Consider the following 23449-nt stretch of genomic DNA (forward strand, 5'->3'; position numbering starts at 1 on the left):
AATTATCGAGTGTGTAGGTACCTATAGTAGCTTATAGTAATCAGAAAAGACTAGGTAGGCAAGCCACACCTCCGTGCCCGTCGGAGTGGGGAGCGTGAGGTTTTATCGGTCGGTCGATTCGGTCCCCGCGATAGAAGCTATGCAATAGCTTAAAAACGTAGAAAAAAAAAATGTTCAAAAACCATGGGTTTTTCCTTTAAATATAGGTACGGAGAGCGAAAGGCCTAAGCGAAACACTATGAAAATAACACGATGTCTACACCCTACAGTTTAATATTGTGTAAACTGTAATGTGATTCACATAATAATATTATCAACATACATTTGATAGAAGATAAAATTTGTGTCGGAGGCTAAGATTATGCAGAATGAGTCATCATTGGCGATTCACATACTTAATACATAATCTTGATACCAATATCTATTTGATTTCATTCGAATCCCTAGGTTAAAAACGGCTATACGTGTTTTGCAAAAACAATTAGTTACTTATTAAAAAAAAAGTGTCAATTTTTTTTTAATTCGTCCAGGTTCGCCAAATTTCCCGCACAAAATGGAAGTCCTATCGAATCTTTTACAACCCTACAAGCATATTGTGGCTAAAATGGCAGAAACCGTGACAATGCTGCAAATGTTTTCTGGTGTATTTATGTGCTGGGATATCTACAAAAAGAAGAGTACTAAGGGAACTGATGTTATAGCGTTCCTCATTGGACTAGTAATGTGAGTACATTTTTCTACCAATTTATGAAGATAAAAGTTTGGCTTCTGTAAATTTTCGTCTTCGAAGTCAAAATTATTTTGAATGTGGGATCTCTTGTTATTTTTACAGTTCATTGTTAGGAAATCAGCCAATAGGAGTCTAATCATGGCATTGTTTAAATTAACGAACTCCACTTTTATATTAAAAAGCATGATTCATTTTTGGGAATTAAAAAAACATATAATAATGACATAATATGTTGTATGTATTAGTAAATCTACCTTAAATTTTTTATCCTAATTCGTCTAACGTTCTGTCAAAAAATGTAAAATAGGCTAACAGCCCCCCTAGTCAAGTGGCTTTCTGTTAGCGTAGCGTTCAATAGAATAGACTACGAATGTATGAGATTGACGTAACCTGTAGATACGTTTATCTACAGCCTACGTCAATCTCATACATTCGTAGTCTATTCTATTGAACGCTACGCTAACAGAAAGCCACTTGACTAGGGGGGCTGGTATCGGTATGAACTTTTTTGATAACTATAGTTTGGTTGAGTTTGGTCCCTAATTTTCTCATATTTTCCGTTTACAGGGGAGTTCTCCACTTGAACTATGGGTTGATTCTCAAAGACCCATCAATGGTGCAAGTGAATTTGTTCGGCTTACTGTTAAACATTGGATACCTTTCTGTATTCGTGAAATATGAAAGGAACCCGGCTCCGATGTGGAAGAAAATTGGTATAGCTTGTGCTATAAGTGTTACTGTGATCACTTATTGCCAGCTTGAGAACCCTGAGCTTGTGGGCCACAGATTCGGCATATTCATGATGGTTTTCATGATGTTCATAATCGGACAATCGTTGTATGGTTTGGTGAGTATGGTTTATGTAAAAGTGAACGTAATCTTAGTTCTTACACTGCATTAGAACTTTGGCGCGATTCATTTAGCGTGTTTATTTGCAGTTATGAAATTTTCATTGGGGCGAAAAGACCGGCTACCTATCTAGTAAAAAGTGGTTGTAGACCTTTAGATAAATTGAGGATTCTTAAGCTTATAATACTGCATTAAAGATATTATGAAAATTGCCTGTCTTCTGCGTGAGATGAGAACAAGATTAGATTTTTGTGTAATTTTTTTATCATAACTACTAACCAGCCTACTAACATAGACGGAAATCCCTATTAGATAAAATATTACGTTCATAGACAAAATTTATCTAATCTATTAACTATTAAAAAAACGTGATAGTAGACTGATGATACAAAACTAAGTTTTTGTGACTAGAGAGATACCTACATAAGTTGATCAAAACTGTAGTTGCTATTTTTTTAACTTTGTTCTTCACAATTTGTATTTTTAAACGATGCACGATCTTTTGAAGACAAATAATAAATTCAGAAATTGTTTCCATATAAAATGCAAAATTCGCGTTCTCTAGGATAAGAAAGGTAATTTACAATTAAAAGTTTACTGCCAAAAAGATGAGCAATCTTCTGTGCACAAGACTAGGACATAGACAAACCAATTTCTTTACGCTCATCTCTTTCCCAAGTTCCTGTTTGCGTGAAAAGCGCATGGGAATTGGGTACATCATCTATACTAATATTATAAAGCTGAAGAGTTTGTTTGTTTATTTATTTGTTTGTTTGAACGCGCTAATCTCGGGAACTGATTTGAAAAATACGACTAACATGAGTGGAGCCACGGGGGTGAAACCGCGCGGAGCAGCTAGTAATAAATACTTATATCCTAATATGAAAACTGAAAATGAAAACGTTCCGAATAGGCTGATGAGTAATTATTATTGAAATAACATTTCTTATGTCAAATTGTAGGTACATATCTACTTATGTAGATACTTACGCAGATTTTAGGTATTATATAGATATTGAAGGTACATTTCTGATTCTGAATAACCGTGCCAAATGTTGTCGATTTTCCAAGAAATAGTATTATCATTTTAACTTCATTTATCATTAACACATATTATCTCTGAACGTTCGCTAATTCATCTGATTGTTTTGATATAAACACTAATTCCTATTAATATAATATAATACATCATATACCTATGCTATGTTGCTAACCTAACTACTTCATATTAGGACATTTATATTTTGTGTCCTTATAAACTTAATTCTATCTATATTTTTATGTTTCGAAGTAATTAAACACAACATATGAATTAAATCGACAAGGTTAAATATATCGGTACATATAGCCAATTAAAAAGTTTTGTTTTTCATCTAAAATAAATTCAATAAATTGACTCTTAAAAACTTTTGCAAAAAACTTTCTATTCGTAGCGTGATCGTAACATCTCTCCTGAGTCCTGGATGGTATTATAATGTGATGTAAACATAAAATATATTTTTCCTAATTTATTTCGCAGAAAGATGTAATCAAGAACAAGTGCACGGAAGGCATGCCGTTCCCGATCATCCTCTCAGGCACGGTCGTTACCTTCTCCTGGTTGCTCCACGGTATCGCTATAAATAACCAGATGCTTGCTGTAAGTTTACCTAATAAATAAATAGTGATAATTAATTAGTATTAAAGTAGTTATTATCATGTCGCGATATTTCCACAAATAGTTTTTATTTTTTTACTGTTATTTTAAAAGTAATGCTCATAAACTTTTTTATTAATGTAAACTTTTTAAACTTCACTTTATCTATAAAAAATCGATCTAACTTAATTATCCTTCATCGATGTATTTGCTACATCGATTGTTTTATAAGCTACTAGCTTCCCTATCCCTAATTCATGTTTTTTTTTATTTATCAAAAATAAAATATTATTTTCTTTGCAGATACAAAACTTCCTTATCTGCTCGTTGTTCGCGTTCCAACTCTCATTCTTCTTTATATATCCTTCTACAAAAGAAGAGAGTAACGAGAGTAAAGACAAAAAAGCAGACTAAGAATATTTTGTAAAAATAGTTTTATGTGTAAATTAGATTATTATTTATTGAATAGGTTTAAGAATAAATTATTTAATACATCAATTTGTTTTTAATTATTATTAAAGGCGAGCGTGCAGAAAATAAATTGATTTTTTAATTTATCTGCGCATGTGAATAACATTCTAAACGGTGAAGTAAATCAACGTGAGGAAACCAAGAGGAAACCGACATGTCAAGATTCAAATGTTCAACGACATGTGACATCCGCCAAATCGCACTTGGCCAAGGCCTGTACCCTCATAGGATGCCCCTGTCCCAGCAGTGGGAACACACACAAAAACAAACATTTATTTGTCTCTCTCAAAAGGGTTAAAATTTAAAAACTTGACAATGAATGAATAGAATAATTGAACGTTTTTGGGCTGATGGTGATGATGAATTTATGTAGACGTTAGAAAATATTGCGCAATTGATAAAAAATTATATTACTTATCAAAAATTGTGCAATATCCCAGAAGAAGGTGATTATCTCCTAAATCCTACCTGTTACCAGCTAGACAATTTTTATATTATCAATCAGTGTACCAGAGGTGAAAATCAATATTAATGTAAAACTAATTCCTGGTCCTTAAAAAGCGGGCCATGAATAAAATTTGTGTAAAGTTTGTTTTCTGTAACTAAAGGTCTTTTATTACTATTTTGTATTTTGTTTGTTGTTGTCAATTAAAATTTATAGATACCATTTAAATGTCCGCACTTATGGAGTAACTCTATCTGTAGTCCGCACAGAACCGCATCTTAATATGCATAGGAAAAGGTAAATTTTTGTGTAGACATTTTTAAGATAAATAAAAAGATTCCATTACTCATTCTTGGTATTTTGATATAGCTATCATCTTATCCGTATCACTGATTTATCAAGCTACGTATTTTACTTAGTATAATATTCACACAGTCATTATGACTACCAAAATACATTTAAATAAATACTTAGTGACCGATTGCGTAATGAGGTTAAATTTTATACCAACAGCAAAATAACTTAAATGCTTTTTATATAACAATGTCTTGTTTAATATAAGTATAAGAGATAATTTGCACCTATTGGCTTAATAATAATAATTACCTATTTATATAGTAATGGAAACCAATCTTATTGTCCAAAAACTTCGTTTGAAGCTATTTTTTTTAGATTTACCAAATTATTAACACAAATATTTTAAGGGTTTTGAGTGGTAAATAAAAATCAAGAAATAAAAAGGTAATCGTTTAATAAACAACAACGTGCACCAACACAATTTACAATTCTATAATTTTGTTCTTGAGGTCCGTCAGTTCCTTGGCGTGCATCCACTTGATGCCAGTCGCTGAAGCGGGACTCGATGGTCGAGAAATACAACTGCAATAAAGATATTGATGGAATAGAAAAAATACTACTATAGTATTTTCTGATGTTAGGTAGTACGAGTTAGGTAGACGGTAGTCTCCCCGTGACCACGCTCGCTGTAAAGTGTTCGAAACGTCGGGAAAATAATAGAATGAATAAATCGCGTTTAAAATCCGTTAAAAAGTCTTTAATTTCTAAAAATACTACTATGTTAATTAAACTGAGACTGTTATTCGTGTTCCGAAAATGTTGGTACGATTTTCACGAGATATGCACTGGTAGGAAATTGTTGTAATACGGGTCATAAAGCACTGGACATGACAATACACACACAAGACATTAAAATAGATGTATTTCCTTTCTTTCTATCTTTCACTGGAGGAATGTGGAAATTTAAGTGGAAGAGCTAATCTTAAATCCTAAAAATTCATTCAATCCAAAAGTCCACCTTTACACTTTAAATTGACGTTATATTCTACCATTTTAACTTCGACATACCTTATGTCAGTCACACTAAATACGAATGACACACCTTCGGTATGTATCAAAAATATTCTTAAAACATATCAACTGAAATACAACACTAACCCAATCTTCTTCCCAAACAAGTTCTCCAAACGCACTTTAGCAAACAGCCACGGCCCCTGGTTCTTATGCTCCTCCTGGCAGAAGAAAACCTTGGCTTTATCGTACTTGCAGAATTCTTTCAACACCAAATCATAAGGAAAAGGGTACAATTGCTCTATACGACACACAGCTATCTTCTCTTCTAACTTCTTCTCTTTTAGTAAGTCCGTTATTATTATGGCCACTTTTCCCGAACAGAAAATGAGCTTTTGTACATTTTTCGGGTTCTTACTGGCTGGTCCGGTGTCGCTTATTACCCTGGAAATTAACGAAACTGTATTAAAAGTAATATAGAATTGCTGTTATCTACTGCGCCAAATGGCTAAAGAAATTTTGTGTTGAAATTGGCAAGGAGAGTAAAACTTTGACGATTAATGATATCTACAAACAATATAATATGGAAGTAAAAAGCGTGTGACGTCACGCTTGATTTTAATGATTTTGATTGTAATGATGATGATGCTGGTACTATTATTAGTACCAGCATCATCATCATTACAATCAAAAGCGACGACGATGATTTTTGACAGAATCAAACCTCTGAAACGTGGTGCCAGGTAAGAAATCTTTAAACGGAGATCTGTAGAAAGGGTGTTTAAGCCCTACTTTTGGTGTCATCAATATAATAGGCTTGCGGAACGGCAACGCGATCTGCCGCCGAATAAGGTGGAAATAGTTCGCTGGTGACGTCACATTCGCCACTATCCAGTTCGCTGCTCTTAGTTGTTTCACTGGCGAAATAAGTATGAAACTTTATTTGGTAACTGCTTGAATATAGGTAGCGCTTTATTAAAGTTAACCGGTAATGAGGTTTTTTTTTATATTTAAAAAATGTACAAATAGTCAAGTGTCAGTATTATTTAATTTAAGCAAAAAATATAACCGGATAGCTTTATATCTGAAAAAGGAAAAGAAGAATTTCTATAATTTGTTCAAAAACAACATTTTTCAAAGAGTAGTAGAAAGTTTTATTTATTCAGGTGTAGAAAGAAACTAACAGGCCATTTCTTTATCATCAAGATCTGGAATATTGTCCTCATCGTCATCGGCCTGTTGTAGATAGCGTTCTACTCGCCCGGATGAATGTTCTGGACCCTAAGAATTATAATGAAAATAGAATATAAGTAGATACTTAATTAACTAAGACCTAATATATACCCGAAAATTGTCATTTTGTATTAAACTTTCTGATTTTATCCCCAACAATTTCCAGTATTCATTTTATACTCAACATGGCCATTTCGCCACTCAACTATATTCCTTTTTATCCACCGTTAACTACGTAACACAGCCAGCACTAATGCCACTATTATTTTTCTTTCTTCTATACAAAGGACCAATTTTAAACTCACAGCACCATCAATCCCATGTGGTAATTGCACCACTAGTCCCGACTGACAAACCCACTTGCTCTCCCCATTCACTATAAACGTATCAAACACTGGTTGCGCTGTGTCTGCAAAATCTCCATACTGGGCTTCCCAGATGGTCAGTAGGTGAGGACTCGAGTAGGAATATCCTACTTCAAAACCTAGGATACCTGAAAGTTTGAGAAGATATGTGTAGATATTTGCTGACTTTAAACAATTGGCCTGTGAAGTTTTATAACAAAAACACCCTAAAATTATGTAATTTATAGACTATAGTTCTTTCAGCAAAATTTTATAGATTGAATCTATATATCAAATATCTTACTGACTGAAATTTGCCATGAAATTATATTAGTAAAAAACTTAGAGCATTAAACCAACGTAAAAAACAATAGTCTGGACCAGTATTTGTCCAACCAAAAAGTTTTACCACAACTAACCAAACTCCGATAACGAGCTATTATGCAAACTATAGTGCGACTGGTCCGGATACAGTGTATCGAGAACACGATGTGTAGCACCATCTACACCCTGGTGATGGTATACGTGGTGCCTGGAATGGTGTGTGGTTTCTGATAATGATAGTAGGATAAAAATTTGGAATAAAGTTTGTAACAGTTATTGGTGTTTTTTAATGACCGCTTGGTGAAATGGTTCTCGGAATTGATAATGTCTTCTTTATGAGATGTTGTAGGTTATTGAACATGTTAAATTTGTCTGATGACATATTCTGTATTAAATAGATAATGCTTATCTAAACAAGTAAAAAATATATTCGCTAAAACCTAAAGTATTCTGAGAAAAAAAAGGAAGAAGGAGAAAACCTATGAGCCATAGTTCCTCTCTCAACGTCTTCGCCTGTAAATCTGATGTGTATTTTGTCCCTCAATAACGCACCATAAGCCAAAGCTTCTCCCATGGCCCAATCGGCTATACCTTCTTTTACCTTAGATACAAAAAAATATTAAAGCAATTTGATTTTATTGGAATTTCACAGGCAACAGAATTATTTGGTTCTTGTTTACTACCATTTTTTCCCTGTTCTGCAATATTCTGTTTATTCCTTTGTGTACTTCAAATGCCCACGGCTCAGGCGGTTTGCAGAAGTGTTTCGATATCGTCGATATTGTTGTTTCAGATATGCCAGTGTCTTCAATCTAAAAGTACTTAATGATATAAATGAACCATTGAAAATATAGTCACCGTAAGCCCTCAAAACATTCCAATTTAGTAACTGTTATGAAGTTTAATTCCAGGAATATACGTTTTCATACCTTCTTCGGGTCTCTAGCTTCAAAGAACCCAGTCCAGGGTGTATCAATCCAGTCCATGATGCTCAACTTGGTGACCTTTTTAGCAAGTTCAAAGTGCTTGTTCAAAGTGTCCATATATTCCTTCTCCCAACCCTTAATATCTGCGTCATTGACCACACCTTCTGCTTTCAACTTATCTCCGTATATTTGATCAACTGTAAAACGAACATATTCCTTAATGTATTTAACAACCCTGCCTGCATTTTACTTTAAAAGATTACATACTTTTATATGGGGATTAAATTTTCATCTATATAGACGATTTTAAAGAAATTTAACTTTATTGTAGAAATACAGAAAGAAGAAAATGAAGGAAGACGTATGTCTTCTTTTTATGTATATAAAGATAGAAAATGACAAAAGAAATAGAACATTGATAACTGTATTAAAGCATTCAGTCATGTTATTCCTAACTAAGTCCGAAGTCGCCATGGCGACATCGCCAGTTAAAGGATATGTTCGAATTGGAGAATATGCCTATCCGCGCATACGTGCGTGCATATTATGTTTTGCTTGGCTACAGCCCAGCGATGTCACCATAGCGTTTTTATGTGGCAGAGCTCACTCGTGCGCATGGAGCGGATCTTCTTGTACATGAAGGGCTGCGTGAACATGGGCTCGTCTTCCTCGCTGTGCCCGAAGCGGCGGTAGCACACGAGGTCGAGCACCACGTCACGCTTGAAGCGGCAGCGGTACTCGATCGCGAGCCGCGCCACGTGGGCTACGGCTTCTGGGTCGTCGCCGTTCACGTGGAGGACCGGTGCGTTCACGCATTTGGCTACGTCTAGTATGGCATTATGAGTAGCGTGTTAGTAAGTGGAAAGTAAGTGACCAGCATTAAGCTATGCCTGACTGGGTGGTATGTAAATATGAGGTTAGGTACTATTTTTATTTTGTGCGTAATTGATTGGAAATTAGGGCAGATTATCTATGTGACTATGAAATTTGTAAGAATACTATGTTATTGACGATTAAAGATTTGTACAGTCACGAAAAAATTACACAGATATGGACCTTTTCTGATGCACCAGTAAGAGAACTAAAGATTAATGGCATAAAATTATATAAGTTTATCTGAAATATTACATATATATTATTCTGAAATATTAATCTATTAATATAAATATTCTGAAATATGCCTATAAAATTAATTTAAATAACCAAATCGCTACAAATTCTAAAGCAATACAATAAGACACACCAGAGCAATAAGGCGAGCTCCTAGCGAACCTCGGGTCCGTAGTGTAACCAATCTGGTTATTGCACACAATGTGTATTGAACCATGTGTGGTGAAGGCTGGCAGTTCAGATAGATGCATGGTCTCGTAGACCACACCTTGGCCACAGAAGGCAGCGTCACCATGCATTACTATGGCCATTACCTGGAGATGGAATCTTCTAAAACCCAGTTCGTATTACTCATAAGTTGTATTTTTCTAAAAACCAGTTTTTCTAACTATTGGAATTGGATGACTGGATGATTTTTCTATCGTTTTCCATAAATTTTATTTAGATTATAAAATTTAATTTTTGCTTGTCATTGAAGTTGATTAGTTAATGAATGACGTCACTAACGATTAGGAAACGATGATGATGATGTGGTCAATGCTAGTGGGTAAAATAATGGGTGTGGTCATATTGCTAAGTAATATTGAAGTAGCTACTATACCCGGCGCGGCGAATGATGATCCCTATGACACTGACAATTATTCTCAAGAGACAAACTTGTAATGGCGTCACCATTAAATTAGAAACGTATTGGAAGCGTCTAAAAATGGCATTTATTAATTTTTTCGTAGCTTTATGTCATAACAATGATATTCTGTAGGAATTATGACAATTCTTAACATTTACGAGAAATTATATCAATCTGACTTTACGTTTACGTCCTACAAAATTTCCATCGTTGGCATTTATCGACTAGTGCGGAAAGTATTGATAAACAAATTTCGATAATGGAAACGAGATCACATTTTTTCTATGCTTAAGCTTTAGTTCATTCACTATTGAATGGAAAAGAAGTTCGCAGCATAATTAATTAATTAATTACCGTTTGCGTTAATTTACTTACCTATGATAATATAAGTTTTTTAGACAAATTAAATGGGGGCTTCCATTTTCACGATAAAATAATATACACTGTGTTAAACGGGTTAAAAATTACGTGAAAATTATAAGGCGCATTTTTATGTTTTGGAAAACTTTCGTTTTACTTTGACCTACTAAATCTATGCAAAAAAACTTAAATTAATACAACAACAACATAAAAGACGTTAAAAATTTTAGTTAAAAATTCATTTTATAATATTTATAAAAACATGTTTACCGACGTGGATGAATGCAAACCACGCCTTTGCCTATAAAATAGTAAAGTATAGTGCCACAAACTTATCTGACCCGGTGACAGTGTCACTGATGTCGCTTTCTTTTATATAAACAAAATATTCCGTATGAAAAGTCTGTGAAAATGTGACATTTCAAAATGGCGGCACGTAGTTCCAGTTTTTGCCACCGGGTCAGATAAGTTTGTGGCACTGTATCGACACGACCCATCATACGAGCAATCACTAAGACGAACTGTCATAGGGATCATCATTCGCCGCGCCGGGTATAGTCAAATTATAGCATAGTCAAAATCGAGAAATTTTCCAGAAAATACACTGTTTTACTGTTTTAAGATCGCTAGGAAGAAATAATTATGCAAACCTATAAGATCTATAAAAAGTGGCATAGTTACTATCAAAATTAATATAATTCGAATTACATATTTATGTATAAATTTATAAAGAATAGAAAAAATTCGATCACGAGGCGGGACTCGAACCCGCATCCTTCGCGCCATTCCGGGGCGGATGCCTTACCAACTCAGCCACTCGTGACCCGCCAGAGCAATCGAATTTATTCTATTCTTTCAGTTTTATGTGTCTGAAGGTGGTCTGAAGGGACACACCGCGCGCCATCTATTGAGATGATTAACAACCATTTCAACCAATATGAAGCACTTTTCAGTGAATACAATATTGTAACGATGGAACACGACCTTTTTTGTTGAATTTATATTTTTGGTTTTATGGCATTCAAATGCTTTATAAATATAAATTTATAAAGAATAGAAAAAATTCGATCACGAGGCGGGACTCGAACCCGCATCCTTCGCGCCATTCCGGGGCGGATGCCTTACTTACGAGTGGCTGAGTTGGTAAGGCATCCGCCCCGGTAAGCATTTGAATGCCATAAAACCAAAAATATAAATTCAACAAAAAAGGTCGTGTTCCATCGTTACAATATTGTATTCACTGAAAAGTGCTTCATATTGGTTGAAATGGTTGTTAATCATCTCAATAGATGGCGCGCGGTGTGTCCCTTCAGACACATAAAACTTAAAGAATAGAATAAATTCGATTGCTCTGGCGGGTCACGAGTGGCTGAGTTGGTAAGGCATCCGCCCCGGAATGGCGCGAAGGATGCGGGTTCGAGTCCCGCCTCGTGATCGAATTTTTTCTATTCTTTATAAATTTATATTTATAAAGCATTTGAATGCCATAAAACCAAAAATATAAATTCTACATATTTATGTGTTAAATTTTTAATTGAATCAATACTTACTTTATCACCATTATTATCGCCCTTAAAAAACTGTTCAGCCTTCGTCTTCCCAATCACCACAGGAGACACGACCTCCAAGTGAGAAGGGTTGCAACTCATAGACACCTTAATATATTTATTGGTTTTTCGAATAAAGCGATGTATGTATGTCCCCAAATGGTATTTAATGTCTCCAGAACCCTAAACCATTTGTATAAATCAATTCTTAATTTGGTTAAAAACAATTATTTGGAAGTAATTGTTTGTAAATGATTGATTTGATACGCACAGGTTCTTTAGGTTCCATTGGTTTGAATTGCGCAAAAATGTCCGTCAATTGTTTGCGACATACATTTACTAACATATTCAGACGACCTGAAACAAAAATCCGCAGATGTATAATGCCTGTTATTTCTAGCTACTGTTATAATAAAGTGCGTAAACACGTCTAACATAGCTCTCTCAAGCTTTTTAAATGTCAGCTTATTTCAATGTATTTTAACTTTTAGGTTCTCTATATACAATCTGGATTTTAATTTTGAAGTTTTAATCAACTATTGAGCTACCATCACCTACACAATTGGTAATTATTATAATACCTCTGTGCTGCATAGCCATAACAATAGATTCTACACCAAGCTCAGTGCTTGTGTCAACAATTTCCTCAAGCATCACGATCATGCTCTCGCCACCTTCTAGACCAAACCGCTTTTCCGCTGGCCACTTTGTTGCGAAGTATTTCTCTAAGCTGGTAAAAAATGTTACTTGGAATTGAACAAAATCTTAAATATATAAAAACGGGTGGACCGATTTTGATAATTCTTTTTTTATTATATTCCTTGAAGTACGAGGATGGTTTTTATGTAGAGAAAACGTAAATATGTACCACGGGCGAAGCCGGGGCGGACCGCTAGTATCTGGGTCGATCAACTTTTAATGGTCCGACGGTACACGCATCATGTCCCTGAACGATAATTAATAAACATGAAATCAGAAAGAGTTAAATTGGTTTTAATTATATTCCTCTTAATATTTTCTAACATTATTGTGAACAATATTTTACTTGCTTTATTAATTTGTGCGTAGTTTCATGGTTGTCCAGAGACTAAATGCAATTTTCCAGTACTATCACATTTGTCCCCAAGCTACTATGCATAAACAAACTTCGCATCACGAACACATACTATCACGACCATAAATACCAAATAGACTTCTTGATTCAGTTCATGATTATTGACATAAAAACATACAATTTTTTTTTTTTTATTGGATATAATACGTTTTTCAGGCATTTTACTTTTGTCCCCATAAATCATCTACATGGCACAGGTCTCACAGACAACCGTAATTTAGTTATGGAAACAAAACACAAATGGCGCGGTAGATTCCTAAACAACAAGCTAAACACAACAATTAACTGTCGGGCTCAAACGCCATTTTGATTTGTATAAAATCACGGCAACAGTCGTCCGAGCGATGTTGGTGAGTGTGGGGTGGCTTTATTGTCAGTCCGTCAGACAACTGTGATTAAAGCATAAGTACTTGATGCATTGTTATCAATTATACTACACGAGATGCGCTTTCGTCTATAATTTAGTGTGAGCTGAGATTAATATATAAAATAACAATAGTATTTGCTTGGCGGCTCAAAACGTTAAAAATGTCCCGCGGACAACCAGTCACTGGGCCAACCAAAGTGGTTGTACCATGGACAATTTGGTTGTACCTAGGACAATAATTATATAAAACTTATACTTTAACAGTTAAATAGTTCATGTTTTGTTTATTACTCGGCTGTTTCGGGAACACATTTTTATTACGCGATTTTATGTCTAGTTTAATTGTAATTTTAACATTTCAAAAATCAAGACGCTACTACTACAACTAAGATGTCCCCATATGAAAATCACATTATACTTCATTCATTCAGTTATATCGAGAATCAGTTCATTTTAATTAAGTAAAATCAATAATGCGATACGTAACAACCTCGCCTTAATAGTTTTTTTGTAAAAAATATCACTATTTCCGCTTTACTGAAACTTTTTTATATATGAAACATTATTTGGTTGTTCAAAAGACATCATTCGTTTCAATTTTAATAAAAATATTTCGTATTTTGGGTGTAAATAGAACAAATATCAAAATATTATTTATTATTTAATATTAGAAGAATTTGTTTTAATTCTTAAGGGAATTTAACATTTAAAAAAGTACTATTGTGTAAGTTGTCCAAAGGACATTATTTCCCGTGAATAGATCGGTTCGTGAAGGTAAATCCACAAATGTATTAAATCAACTGCACTGCTGCTTATATAATCTTAATCTACGAAGAATTATCTTCTAAATGAAATAGTAAAATGCTGAAAATTAAGTAAAAAAAAAAAAATACGAGAAAATTATGATCGGGACCTTTAAAAATTGATTGACCCATCTAATATAAATAAAATTCATCACTTTTAATATCATTTTTTTTCCTTCACTTACTGTTAGAAATTAACACACGAAATCACATTCACAGTCGACATCACACATCACACATGACATCACATATCACACGTCATGACATCAAGCATCACACACGACATCACACATCATACACGACTCTATACTTTTCAATCCACGCCTTATAACTTGTATGACTGTACGTGAATAAAGATACTAACAAAACGGCCTTAGTCAGTCTTCTCATAATCAGCCGTTTCTCTTCGATCGTTTTATCCAAAGCACCGGGTAACTCCATGCGTTCTCTAATAAACTGTAACGCGTCTGGACTGTAGAGGTGCATGTACTCAACGCCTATCGATGAGCAATATACTCGTTCCAGGCGGTTTATTATCTCCCTGGGGAGGTTATTATCATCATCATAATCATCATCAATAATGGTGATGGTGGTGATGGTTTCAATGAGACCATTTACTATTTTCATATAAAGGTTTACTTAATTTTCTTTGAAACTAAATCTAAAATTTAAGTCTGTGTGTCCATTTATCCTATCCTATCCTATCCTACTAATATTATAAATGCGAAAGTTTGTGAGGATGGATATTGGATATGTAGGTATGTGTATGTTTGTTACTCTTTCACACAAATACTACTGAATCGTTTACAATGAAATTTAGTACACATATAGAGGGTAACACATAGGTTTTATTCCGGAAATCCCACAGGTACGGAAACTATGCGGGTTTTTCTTTGAAAACGCGGGCGAAACCGCGGGCGGAAAGCCAGTTTAATAATATTGTAAAATAACTTAAGAATCTAAATTCACCTTAAAGTTAAAGCAACGTCCTTGCCCCCGATAAATGTCCGAGGAGGTAATTCAAATTCCATATCCATGTGTTCCTCTCCTGTAAAATGATTAATGTCAATATTTCATTCAGTGAGCATCTATTAAGAACGACAATTTTACAAAAAAATTAAATCATCTGAAACAAATTTTACCCAAATCTTGTGAACTAACAGCAGAATTTACCAATAGGTACCGTGTGAAATAGAAACAAAATTTACCTAAATCTGGTGAAATATCAACAGACTTATTAATTATTTAACCACATCAATTAAAAGTGCAATTAAAGTACACAAAATAATTTAATACAGTGCTAAAGGTGATCATACTATCACTCGTCGTCTATTCCAGGCTACCCAAACTAAAGGATAAAGAAAAACCTTCGGTTATATCAACAGTATTACCCAATATAGTGCCTAGTTCCCTCGCAATGATCTTGCAGTTAACTCCCTTGAGGTCAAGCGGTGCACTTTGCATGTTGAGCACCCAACGCGCGCCCATTGTGAGCCCGAGCGGGTCTGTTTTTGAGAGGAGGTGACCACGCGCCTGTAGCAATAACAGCTTCTTCGTCTCTTGTGTTTTATTTTACGCGAGCATCATTACCAGTACCATTTATAAATCAAAGACTTTTTAAACGCGATTAATTCATTATATTGAGAGCCAGTCTCCCCGTGACCCCGCTAGCTGTAAAGTATTATTTAAAACGTCGTTATACGAGTTAATAAGATAATTAATGAATCCCTTAAAAAGTCTTTAATTTCTAGATGATGATTATCTGGGCAATCTTAAATATAATTATTTTAAAGTTAATTGAAGCTTTTTCCGTTACAGTTTCGACATGCTTTTGGTAAAATACATCTCTGTACCATTGCAATTATCACAACGCAGTTCTTACCTGATAACTCCTTATTAAATTCTGGACAGCCAAGTGCAGTTTAATGTTATGTCTTATAGCTTTATCTGTTTCTTTCGATGGTTTCGGTTCTGAAGTGAGAGAAACATTATTTTCAAGTTTTCTATTCCTTATTAATGGACATGTGAAATATTATTTGCTGTGAATAAGAGATGAATGTCGACTTTGAGCTTAATGTTGGTGTTTATCTTTGCTATACAATTCGTCAAAAAATACTTCCGAAACTTTTCTTCCCATGAAGTTTTGTTTTCGAAAACCATTTGTTTTAAAAATTTCGTTAGTACTTATAGCTGTGTTAGTGCAATATCTAGATTTTGAAGCATTGTAATTCAAAATCATACTAACTGGTAGATTTGGGACTGAAATCATCCTGAAACTCGTCTATCTGTAATTTAGGACTATTTATGCTTTCATAGAGGCCGTCCCACGACTGAAAAATTATGACGAAAATTTATTTATGTTTAATATAATCAGTAACATGATTGGTATATTTTTTAGCAACATTTTAGCTGTATCTCGCTATCTACCTAAAGATCTGATTTTTTTTCAAAAGGCAAAATAGCTCTTCTTTATCACTGATTATAAATTCATTGTTTAGTTATCTACCCACTAAATCGGTACCTAGTAGTTAGATAATAGTTAGTAGAAAATTCCATATGTCATTCTTAAAATTTTCTTTGTTTCTATAACTCTGGATTAATTTCTTCATCAAGCCTACGTCTACAACCTTGATAAAACGATTTTCTACAATGGATGTTTCTCTTCTATTAAAGGAAAAGCACTACTTAGCAGCTAAATGACTTGAGGTGAAAATTGCCTTACCGAATCCACAGATCCCTTGGATTTCGACCATTCCAAGTATTGAGCTTCCAGAAAGTTAGCATTTGTCCCACTTAGAAAAGTCTCCGACTTCGAATACGAAGAGTAACTTGTTGGTTCATTGATTCGTCTACAACTCTGATATAGAATTTATATCTAATAAAATATCATTCAGATATGCTATTAATTTATAGAATTTAGGGTGTTTTGTTACAAACAAAGCACTAAAGTAGGATTTTAAGTAAATCATTGGACTAAAGAATTTAAAATTGCAGAAACATTGTTACAAGAATAAATATTATCTTTACTAATCTATACTAATATTATAAAGCTGAAGAGTTTGTTTGTTTGAACGCGCTAATGTCGGGAACTACTGGCCCGATTTGAAAAATTCTTTCGGTGTTAGATAGACCATTTATAGAGGAAGGTTATACGGCATACGCTATAGTACATCAGGCTAAGACCAACAGGAATGGAGCCACGCGGGTAAAACCGCGGGCGCAGCTAGTAAAATATAAAATAATAAATATACCGCAATATGATTTGTCCTTAATATTAACCGAGAAGTATTCACAAATTGGTGTACTCGAAACAACATTTTATACAAAATAAAAATTAATATTTTAACATTACTAAAAAGAAAAGGAAATATTTCTAAATGAAAAAATAGTCAAATATTGATTAATAATAATGAAGACTCAAAAATGACAACTGATTTTGTGATGCCGATTATTTTTAAGTATTTTATATGAAAGAAGTTACCAGAGAAGGCTTTATTGAATTTGAATTCTTGTTAAAATTAAAAATTTATACTATTTAAGCGCGTCACACACGGTGAAGATACTTTAATATTTTATGTTAAGATTCTCTAATATAAAATATTACAGGGTATCAGCGTTCTGACCATCATTTTTCTTTTTGTCATTGCGTAGGTACTAAGACCCCTGTAGAACCGCCATCCTGTTACAAATGACCCGAAATTTTGTGTCAGTGTTTCGGGTCATTTGTAACAGGATGGCGGTATAATCTTACTCAAAAAGAACAAATCAACATCAAACAACATCTCATCTCTTGCAACAAAAATTTGCTAAAGAGTTGTTTGTCAGTCCATGTTACACTTGCATAGTATTTGCATAGCTAACTGCTAAAGCGATTTTGATGAAATGTTGATATATTGTTATAGTTGAATATTATTTAATTAAATGTCTTTCGCAAATGCGAAATGCGAAATGTGTGTACCACCTTACACGAAATAAATGATTCAAGAATTTAAAGTTATTATGATCTATTTTAATATAAAACGATTACGTAAAAATAACCGCCACTATAATCCATACTAATATTATAAATGCGAAAGTAACTCTGTCTGTCTGTCTGTTACTCAATCACGCCTGAACTATTGAACCAATTTGCATGAAATTTGGTATAGATATATTTTGATACCCGAGAAAGGACATAGGATAGGTTTTATCCCGGAAATCCTACGGAAAATGGGTTTTCTTTGAAAACGCGGGCAAAGCCGCGGGCGGAAAGCTAATATAATATAATTTTTGATTGTTATATTGCGGAAGTATTTTATAAAATTGACGGGTGGTTAACTATATCTATTTAATACATATAACTATAGGAACATAGATTGAATAAAACAGGACTATTACCTATTCAAAGTAATGAGAAACTAGTGTTCTCTGTTTACACAAAATACAAAACTGTTAACTTTATTAACTGACGACGTTATGTGTAAATAGTAAATTCCACGAGGAAAATATTTCCATAATGTAACCTAAGCGCATTGAGCTATTATTATTACGTAAAAATTTAGAAAGAAATATTTTCTGAATATGTACCTATCTAAGAGACAAGCTTGGGTAATTTAAATACAACAATAGTTACTTACAATTATTTAAATTAATATTAATTATCGAAATATCTTATTGTGTTTGATTTTACGCAAGTATTTTTTCATATTCAAAAGCAAAGAATTTAACCAGAATTTGAGTTACCTTCTGACCCTCAATTTTCTAATTATTCAAAATTGGCGCCATGCGGCATTCCCGCCAGCAAGAAGAAAAAAAAGGAATGAAAATTTCCCGCGTTACCCATTATTATAAATGTCGCCAGTTAATCCGAAATTAATAAAGCAATATTCATTATAAAAATACACAGATTCATTTTTTGTAAACTGAACAACGCATTGAAAAATATTCGACATCGTTTTTTTTATTTTTATTTATCTAATACCTACGTTATTGAAATTAAACTTTGATGATAATAATAGGTGTTGCCATAATTGAAAATCAACTCACTATTTTAATTTTAGAATAGTTTGTTCAATTATTACGTACTAGCTTTACACCCGCGGCTTCGCCCGCACACTCAAAGAAAAACCCGCATAGTTTCCGTTCCCGTGGGATTTACGGGATCCTATGTCCCGGGGTAAAAAGTAGCCTATGTCCTTTCTCGGGTATCAAAATATCTCTATACCAAATTTTATGCAAATTGGTTCAGTAGTTCAGGCGTGATTGAGTAACAGACAGACAGACAGAGTTACTTTCGAATTTATAATATTATAGTATGGATTGATTGTTTAATAGAGCGATGATTTATTAGTTGATATAAACCCTTTTAACAAACAAGATGAATAAAACTTGATCAAGAATATATTGTGATATTATTATGTTTTTAATTTCCTGTCTATAAGCGCGTTTTGCCGCAATAACATTTGAAAAAATGCATAGGCCATAGAGACTAGCTAGTCACATAATATTATTATAGTGTTGTATTGTATGTATTTTGGATAATCATATCTTGGGTTTTTAATAAAACATTTTAAACTACAAAATATATTTTTATTTCTCCTTAAAAATAACGTAGAAATGTGAGGTGACCATGGTCACATTAACAGCTTTCACGTTGAAAGAAACAATCACTCGTCCTTTAACATAGGGGAATAGATTGGGAAAATGTTCCGAGTTCACCGTCATATTTGTTAATCGCACTTCTCCCTGTAAAATAAAAGATTACCTAATAGGAATTTTACTCTGAAGGGGCTAAATAATTAATACCTACAGTACAAAAAAGACGGGTTGCACTCCGGGAGTGCCGGCAGAAGTGAAAACTTGATTATTAACGTTGAGCATGTTTGATATTTTGGAATGGTATCCGTCTTACGCTTTTTCGATCAGGTCACGTGTCCTGATGCGAGTTTAAGATTTTATACCCATTACAGAAAAAGTGCTCAACGTCGCTAAAGAAGTTTTCACTTCAAAAACAAACAAAAAAACGCTTGAACGTGCTTGAACTTTAAAAAGTTGTGTGGTCAAGTTAAAAGCGAGTCTAAAGGAGTCGGTTTTATACAAACATAGGGTGAAAGCTACACCTATTAAAATACATACATATATTTTACATATTTATACAAGTTATTTTTTGGTCGACCAATATAATGAAAATGTTATAAATCTTACAGGTTGCAGTGGGCACACGTATCCATACGTTTTCTTTATATTAAAATACGGTGACTCTATGAAATCGCATAATTTGAAACGAAGACCAACAAACGACGGCTTGTACTCGTTTTTTATGAATTCTTCGTAAATCATATCAATCTGTAATTCAAAAGAAATTATTTTTTTGTTCTTATATTTTAGTAAAATACCATGTAATATATGTATCGATCGATATCGATATCGATAGATAAATCTCGTGTCACAATGTTTGTCCTCAATGGACTCCTAAACCACTTAACCGATTATAATAAAATTCGCATACCATGTGCAGTTCGATCCAACTTGAGAGATAGGATAGTTTAAACATGTAGGTACCACGGGCGAAGCCGGGGCGGACCACTTGTGCTAATATATATTTTGTTAATGTCAATTTACAATTCATTTTTGTTCATAAGATACATATTCAGTCATCGAGGGAAAGAATGCTTTAACTTGGCTTTAACCAACTTAACATTTGAACCCAAAAATAAAGGTTAAAATTTTTTTAAGAGTTATTTTCCTAATCCAAGCGGAGACCTCAAACTTAATGACCCTCTTCACCGATCTTCATTCTGTTTTCACCATTGATTAGTATGGTTCTCGAAAACAGTTTAAATATATCATTTGTTTTTCAAGTTTTACCCAGGCAAAGCCACGGAATGATAGCTGATTTATATAAATAGATATGGTTATTGTTTACCCACCGTAACATTATTATCCCATAAATGCATTGTAATAGCACCAATATTCAACACAGGTTTGCGTCTCCTAGAGTATTGCATCACTTGCAATGTCGGGTTCTTTACGTATTTTTCATCATATTTAATTATTTCCGCTTTTTGTATAATCATTTCATATCCCTGGAATTAAAATTATGTAAAAGAAACCATATATTTTATTTAAAACTCCTCGTTGTAACTTCACACATTCAGCATTTTTTTTAAAGTGGGGAAATCTTGCATGCCCACGTCCTCCGGGGAAAGACCCGTGGGTTATGTCGGATTCTTACCGACTAAAACCCCACTGTCACACATTCAGCCTGAATATTATCTATAGAGATTTGAAGATCTTTAAAAATAATTATTTATCAGTTCCCATAATATTATCTACATAGACATAAGTATAATAAAAATGAATTCCCAAATGTATGGGTAAGCACAAAACTCGAGAACGGCTTAACCGATTCCGTTAATTCTTTTTTTATAATATTCCGTGAAGTACGAGGATGGTTCTTATGGAGAGAAAACGTAAACATGTACCACGGGCGAAGCCGCGGCGGACCGCTAGTATCTTACACATCACTACATACTACATAGTATAAAACAAAGTCGCTTTCTCTGTCCCTATGTATGCTTAAATCTTTAAAACTACGCAACAGATTTTGATGCGGTTTGTTTTAATAGATAGAGTGGTTCTCTAAGAAGGTTTTAGTATATAATTTATTAGGATTTAGATAAAGCGGGCGAAGCCGCGGGCGGAAAGCTAGTTAAAATATATATTACAGATTACTTACATTAATAACATCATAAATTGCTATTAGTAAAACACAAGCTAATAAAAAGGAACGAAATGTATTTTTTGCCATCTCGATTCCCTCGGCCGCAATTTGCCAACTCAATAATTTCGAAACGCAAAAATATAAATAATAATAGTAAATAGATAAGTATTGTCTGCTAGTTACTACTAGTTTAGGGTTCCGTAGAATAAACTATACTAAACATAAACAGATTTTCAAATAATTTACTAACATGAAAGTTTGTGTACCCACCTAACCTACTTAAAATGTAATTTTTGTTTCGTTTTTAAAGTTAGTAATTTGACAAATTTCAAAAATATTTTAAAATATTTTCTCAGGAACGCGTAAAGGTATTATATGCTGTTTATACGGTTCTTTGAAGCTGTGAAAGAATCAAAGTTATAAATCAACGTATTTGAATGAGCATTGAGCACGTGAACACGTCAATCTTGAAATTTGGTAAAATGAAAAAAATAGGTTTGTTCGGAGCCCTATGGGTGCGCGAGTCCGACTCGCACTTGGCCGGTTTTATTAATTATTAGAATTTAAATTATTCCATGGTGTACGAAATTCATATATGTATCAGATTAAAATCAAATAGATTTTTTTTGTAAAAAAATAAAATTAGAGCAATTACCTACATAACTAATTTCCACTGAAATTGACTACGCCTATGTTGTTATCCTCATTATGTATTATTATATACTTATTTAGTGAATGAATGTTGATACAGGCTCTTTAAAATAAATTAAAACGATTTAGAATTACATAGCCGACCGACATGTATAAAGTTATGATTTTAAACCTTGGTGTACTTGCATTTTTATTTGTAAAAATTCATGTAAGTCAATTTATTTGAGTTTCTATACTGATATTATAAAGCTGAAGAGTTTGTTTGTTTGAACGCGTTAACCTGGGCAACTACTCTGATCCGATGATCCTACGACCGATTTGAAAAAAAATTGCGGTGTTAGATAGCCACAGATCACAGAAATAGATAGCCCATTCATCGAGGAAGGCTGCTATGTATGTATATCTATCATCTCGCTAAGACCAACAGGAGCGGAGCAATGCGGGTAAAACCGCGGAGCACAGCTAGTCTAGAATGAGGATTATCCGACAGTAATCGTAGGCACAGATAATAATATAATACTATACCCCTAGGTATACAAACAAGTATACAAATTAAACCTACTATATATCGTAGAACTAATTGTTTGGGGCGAAAAGGTATCCTATGTGGGCTTGTTACAAATTAGGTTTTAAACAATGTGTAGTTTTCATTTATATTAAGTATCAATCTCGACATCTACTTCTTATAATAGCGTTTGCAAGAGATTCGTATCGAATTCGTATCTAATTATTAAGCGCGTCACACACGGTGAAGATACTATAATATTTTATCTTAAGATACTGTTATATTTTAGAACCGCCATCCTGTTACAAATGACGCGAAATTTTGTGGGTCATTTGTAACAGGATGGCGGTTCTACAGGGGTCTTGGTACGCAATGACAAAAAGAAAAATGATGGTC

General features: G+C 33.7%; 2 protein-coding genes and 2 non-coding genes across 4 annotated transcripts; 2 read left to right on the top strand and 2 right to left on the bottom strand.

The window, feature by feature from the left end:
• Positions 1-514: 514 nt before the first annotated feature.
• Positions 515-3692, top strand: LOC149485578 (sugar transporter SWEET1-like). Its single transcript, XM_089698697.1, has 4 exons — positions 515-723; positions 1298-1577; positions 3099-3218; positions 3519-3692. The coding sequence occupies exons 1-4, from the start codon at positions 554-556 to the stop codon at positions 3627-3629; spliced, it is 681 nt and encodes a 226-aa protein (XP_089554823.1). The 5' UTR covers positions 515-553; the 3' UTR covers positions 3630-3692.
• A 1218-nt stretch (positions 3693-4910) lies between these two features.
• LOC149485579 (2-oxoglutarate dehydrogenase complex component E1-like) lies at positions 4911-22000 on the bottom strand. Its single transcript, XM_089698562.1, has 24 exons — positions 21913-22000; positions 21104-21259; positions 20379-20519; positions 19803-19919; positions 16918-17052; positions 16441-16525; positions 16078-16166; positions 15587-15728; positions 15165-15243; positions 14560-14736; positions 12493-12641; positions 12183-12268; positions 11915-12094; positions 9510-9690; positions 8874-9092; positions 8270-8463; positions 8024-8152; positions 7820-7941; positions 7436-7548; positions 6978-7165; positions 6624-6720; positions 6164-6356; positions 5587-5883; positions 4911-5010 (listed from the first exon to the last, which is right to left on the bottom strand). Exons 1-24 carry the CDS (start codon positions 21982-21984, stop codon positions 4911-4913), a joined length of 3441 nt encoding a protein of 1146 aa, XP_089554688.1. The 5' UTR covers positions 21985-22000.
• On the bottom strand, positions 11112-11187 carry TRNAS-GGA (transfer RNA serine (anticodon GGA)). The gene has a single exon. It is a non-coding gene; the product is annotated as a tRNA-Ser (tRNA).
• On the top strand, positions 11724-11799 carry TRNAS-GGA (transfer RNA serine (anticodon GGA)). Its single transcript has one exon. It is a non-coding gene; the product is annotated as a tRNA-Ser (tRNA).
• Positions 22001-23449: the final 1449 nt, after the last annotated feature.

Source organism: Colias philodice, chromosome 9 (assembly GCF_061535455.1).
Source record: "Colias philodice isolate Cphi_HAF_F1 chromosome 9, ilColPhil1 Martin Lab GWU primary, whole genome shotgun sequence".
Classification (NCBI taxonomy): Eukaryota; Metazoa; Arthropoda; class Insecta; order Lepidoptera; family Pieridae; genus Colias; species Colias philodice.

Excerpts from the sequence above, each read along its gene's own strand:
- LOC149485579 (XM_089698562.1), bottom strand. The coding sequence starts at position 21,984 with ATGGCAAAAAATACATTTCGTTCCTTTTTATTAGCTTGTGTTTTACTA. Across the intron at positions 15,729-16,077 it reads ATTTAATAAGGAGTTATCAG|GCGCGTGGTCACCTCCTCTC; the intron begins GTAAGAACTGCG and ends TTATTGCTACAG. Across the intron at positions 7,942-8,023 it reads TGCAGAACAGGGAAAAAATG|GTAAAAGAAGGTATAGCCGA; the intron begins GTAGTAAACAAG and ends TTTGTATCTAAG.
- LOC149485578 (XM_089698697.1), top strand. The coding sequence starts at position 554 with ATGGAAGTCCTATCGAATCTTTTACAACCCTACAAGCATATTGTGGCT. Across the intron at positions 724-1,297 it reads TTCCTCATTGGACTAGTAAT|GGGAGTTCTCCACTTGAACT; the intron begins GTGAGTACATTT and ends TTCCGTTTACAG. Across the intron at positions 1,578-3,098 it reads GACAATCGTTGTATGGTTTG|AAAGATGTAATCAAGAACAA; the intron begins GTGAGTATGGTT and ends TTTATTTCGCAG.